This window comes from Rhincodon typus, chromosome 35 (genome assembly GCF_021869965.1).
Source record: "Rhincodon typus isolate 14 chromosome 35, sRhiTyp1.1, whole genome shotgun sequence".
NCBI lineage: Eukaryota > Metazoa > Chordata > Chondrichthyes > Orectolobiformes > Rhincodontidae > Rhincodon > Rhincodon typus.
In genome coordinates, this window is record NC_063366.1 from 17445460 (window position 1) to 17449639 (window position 4180).

Genomic DNA, 4180 nt, shown 5'->3' on the forward strand with positions numbered 1-4180 from the left:
CTCCCTCAGTACTGACCCTCTGACAGTGCGGCACTCCCTCAGTACTGTCCCTCTGACAGTGCAGCACTGACCCTCCGACATTGTGGCCCTCCGTCAGTACTGACCTGATGCCCAGGGGAGAGGATGAGGAAATGTTTGGGGAAGGTTTTATCTGTTTGCATGCTCACGTTATTGTGTGCTTTCAGTCTGAGGTGATCCCAATGCTGCCCGATCATCGCAAATGGACCCAGAAACACATCAAGGCTGTTGTGAATATTCCTCAGTCTGTCGCACTAACCCCGCCACAGGAAAACACAGAATGCATGGATGTTGATGCAAGAGGTCCAGGTACGTAGACATAGGCCAATTTCCTAGGTCCCGAGTTCCTTGGCGACAGGACCTACTTCCCATTTTCCATGGAAACACGGTCTCGGGTCCCGTGGCAACAAGTTCTAGTCACGGGTTTCCTTGGCAACGTGGCATACTCCCGGCTTTCAGGCACCGTGACCCAGTTCCCACGGCGACCTGGCCAACTCCCAGTTCCCATGGTAACCCGTTACCTACTCCCAGCTTGCATGGCTCCATGAGTTACCCCCGGCTTCCATGGCAACGTGGCTTACTCTTGGGTACAACGACGGTTTGGAGACCCCTGACGCATTTGCAGGTTCCATGGCAACGCGATGTGTCACCGGGCCTGCCACCTCCCAGGAATGGCCAATGGGCCTGGTTTTCCTTTGTTCCGGGCTGGCTGGGTGAGGGTCTTCACTGAAGATGGAACAGTGCAACGGAGACCTGCTTCCTCTCCATCTCATCCTCGTTTCCTGTGTCTCTCTCTCCCTCGTTCTTCATCCCCTCCACACTCTGTCTCTCTCTCTCTCCCTCTTTCTCCCCCCTCCACACTCTGTCTCTCTCTCTCTCCCCCTTTCCCCTTCTCTCTGTCTCTCTCTCTCCCACTCCACACTCTGTCTCTCTCTCTCCCCCTCCCCCTCCCTCCACACTCTCTCTGTCTCTCCCTCTGTCTCTCTCTCCCTCTACACCTCTCTCCCTCTCTCCCCCACTCCCTCCACACTCACTCTCCCTCTCTCCCCGCCTCCCTCCACACTCTCTCTCTCCCTCCTCTATCCCTTCCCCTCCCTCTCTCCCTACCCCTCCCTCTCTCCCTCTCCCTCCCTCTCTCTCCCTCTCCCTCCCTCTCTCTCTCTCTCTGCCTCCCACACTCTCCCTCTCTCCCTGTCGGTGATGGTTGTGAGTTCTCCCGTATCCCGTTGTTGCTTTCAGACGGAGTGACCCCATTGATGTTGCCGGCCTGCGCTGGCGGGGGTCTGGGATCCGGCCTGTCCGAGGCGGAGACCCCGGGAGGCTCGGCCAGCGTCATCGCGGACCTGATCGGCCAGGGAGCGAGCCTACAGCTCCAGACGGATGTGACTGGAGAGACGGCGCTGCACCTGGCTGCTCGCTTCTGCCGAGCAGACGCCGCCAGGTGCATGCTGGACATGGGGGCGGACACCAACGCTCAGGACAGATCAGGGCGTACGCCATTACACACTGCTGTGGCAGCTGACGCGTTGGGAGTCTTCCAGGTACACCGCACCGCACAGCCGGCACGGCAACAAAACCCTTCAGCGCTCTCCTCTCCATGCTGCATCTCGCTGTGCCCCATCGCGGAGTCCTGCCCGCTTCGTCAATTTACCACAACACACCTCCCGATGCGGGGCCCGGCCCTTCGGCATCGCGTGCTCGCAGGGCCGGCCCCCACTCCCTCTTGCTCCTGTCAAAAAAAAACCCCATCAGCCCCACGTCGACTCCCCTCGGCGCTCACCCAAGCCGGAGACAGCAAGTGGGCATCGTTTCCCAGGCCAGCGTTCATTTTGCCCCGTCCCTATATTGCCCAGAGGGTAGCTCCGAGTCAACCACATCGCTGTGGGTCTGGAGTCGCAAGTAGGCCAGACCGGGTAAGAATGGCAGTTTCCTTCCCTAAAGGACATTAGTGAACCAGATGGGGTTTTTGCTGACCATTGACTATGGCTTCAGAGTCATCATTAGATTTTTATTTCCCAATTTTCACTAAATTTGCATTCCACAATTGTGGGATTTGAACATTACCTGCATCAATCATTAGTCTGGCAATAATACCTCTAGGTCATCATAAAAGAGTGAGTTATGATCTGGAATTGACTGAGTACAAGTCAGGAGTGTGATGGAACACTCCCCACTTGCCCTGGATGAGGGCAGCCCCAACAACACTCAAGAAGCCCGATACCATCCAGGACAAAGAAGCCCGCTTTATTGGTGCCATATCGAGAAACATCCCTAACCTTAATCATAACCCTCGCGCAGGTCACCATCACCTTCTCGAGGGCAACTAGGGATGGGCAATAAATGCTGGGCCCAGTCAGTGACACCCACATCCCATGGGTGAGTAAAAAGTTATTGCCCGCATAACTGATGCTCAGTCACAGCAGTGTGTACTATCCACAAGACGCACTGCAGAAATTCACCAAGGACCCTCAGACAGCACCTTCCAAACCCGCGACCACTTCCATCTAGAGGGACAAGGGCAGCGGATACACTGGGAACACCATCATCTGCAAGTTCCCCTTCCAAGCCACTCACCATCCAGACTTGGAAATATATCGCTGTTCCTTCACTGTCACTGGATTAACATCCAGGAGCCCCCTCCCTAATAGTCGCACGGATGTTCCGACATCGCAAACTGTAGCATTTCAAGTCAACCGCTCCCTCCCACTTCCTCCCAGGGATTGGGGATAAATACTAGCCCAGCCAGTGACGTTCTTAGTTGGGGTTAACTGAACACGGTCGTGAGGGATGGAGTGGCTGTACAGTTCCACCTATAGGCTGCATCCTGAAATGACAGCGTTACAGGGTGTGTGTTTACATAGGGATATCCAGCTGGTAACATGGGCATTCCCAAGGTTGGTGGAGAAGCCCCTGACCAACAGGTTTGACAACAGGGATGGCAGGGGTGGGGGGTGGGGGGTGGTGGGAAGGGGGTATAATTTAACAGGAGGTGGGCACAGTATTGAAATACTTCACTGTATCGTGGGAGACGGATAGATCACTCCCTGAACGAGCTATGCCCTGTGAGTGGCCATATTTAACCCGTCCTCTTCCCCACCACCCCCCCCCACAGATTCTCCTGCGCAACAGGTCGACGGACGTGGATGCGCGGATGCACGATGGGACCACGCCGCTGATCCTCGCGGCTCGTCTCGCAATCGACAACATGGTGGAGGAGCTCATCAACTGCAACGCAGACGTCAGTGCTACAGACAACCACGGTACTCGGGGATACAGGGATATGGGGCTCGGGGCTCAGGGGGGTATGGGGTTCAGGGGTACGTGGCTTGGCACTCCCTCAGTACTGACCCTCTGACAGTGCGGCACTCCCTCAGCAATGACCCTCTGACAGTGCGGCAATCCCTCAGTACTGACCCTCTGAAAGTGCGGCGCTCCCTCAGCACTGACCCTCTGACAGTGCGGCGCTCCCTCAGCACTGACCCTCTGACAGTGCGGCGCTCCCTCAGCACTGACCCTCTGACAGTGCGGCACTCCCTCAGTACTGACCCTCTGACAGTGCGGCACTCCCTCAGTACTGACCCTCTGACAGTGCGGCACTCCCTCAGTACTGACCCTCTAACAGTGCGGCACTCCCTCAGTACTGACCCTCTGACAGTGCGGCACTCCCTCAGTACTGACCCTCCGACAGTGCGACACTCCCTCAGTGCTGACCCTCTGACAGTGCGGCACTCTCTCAGTACTGACCCTCTGACGGTGGGCTGTGTTAAGGAACAACACGTCAATGTCAGGATATCAATGGCATGTTGTCAGTGAAGAATGAGCTTTAGTGCAGTAGGAGCTGATGGTTGTGATCTGACTGTGTTCCCTCAGGTAAATCAGCTCTACACTGGGCTGCTGCTGTGAACAATGTGGACACAGTGATGGTTCTGCTGCGAAATGGAGCCAACAAGGACCTGCAGGACCATAAGGTAAAGTCAGAGGAAGTATCCCTCCTGGGGACAGACCTACACCAGGGAATGTCAATGCATAGACCATGCTGTGTGAGGGACTGTTTTTCTGCAACTAAATTGGGAATATCGAGACCTAATGTGACTCTGTTCCTGGGAGTGTTTGATGGGGACAGTGTAGAGGGAGCTTTACTCTGTATCTAACCCCGTGCTGT

At 55.9% G+C, this 4180-nt stretch overlaps 1 protein-coding gene across 1 annotated transcript in view; it reads left to right on the top strand.

Moving 5' to 3' along the window:
• Positions 1-4180, top strand: part of LOC125486947 (neurogenic locus notch homolog protein 1-like) — a 13439-nt gene that overhangs the window by 8058 nt on the left and 1201 nt on the right. The window contains exons 5-8 of the mRNA XM_048616524.1: positions 186-327; positions 1258-1559; positions 3131-3278; positions 3889-3986. Of these exons, the coding sequence (XP_048472481.1) occupies positions 186-327; positions 1258-1559; positions 3131-3278; positions 3889-3986 (690 nt within the window). The remainder of the gene's footprint in view (positions 1-185; positions 328-1257; positions 1560-3130; positions 3279-3888; positions 3987-4180) is intronic.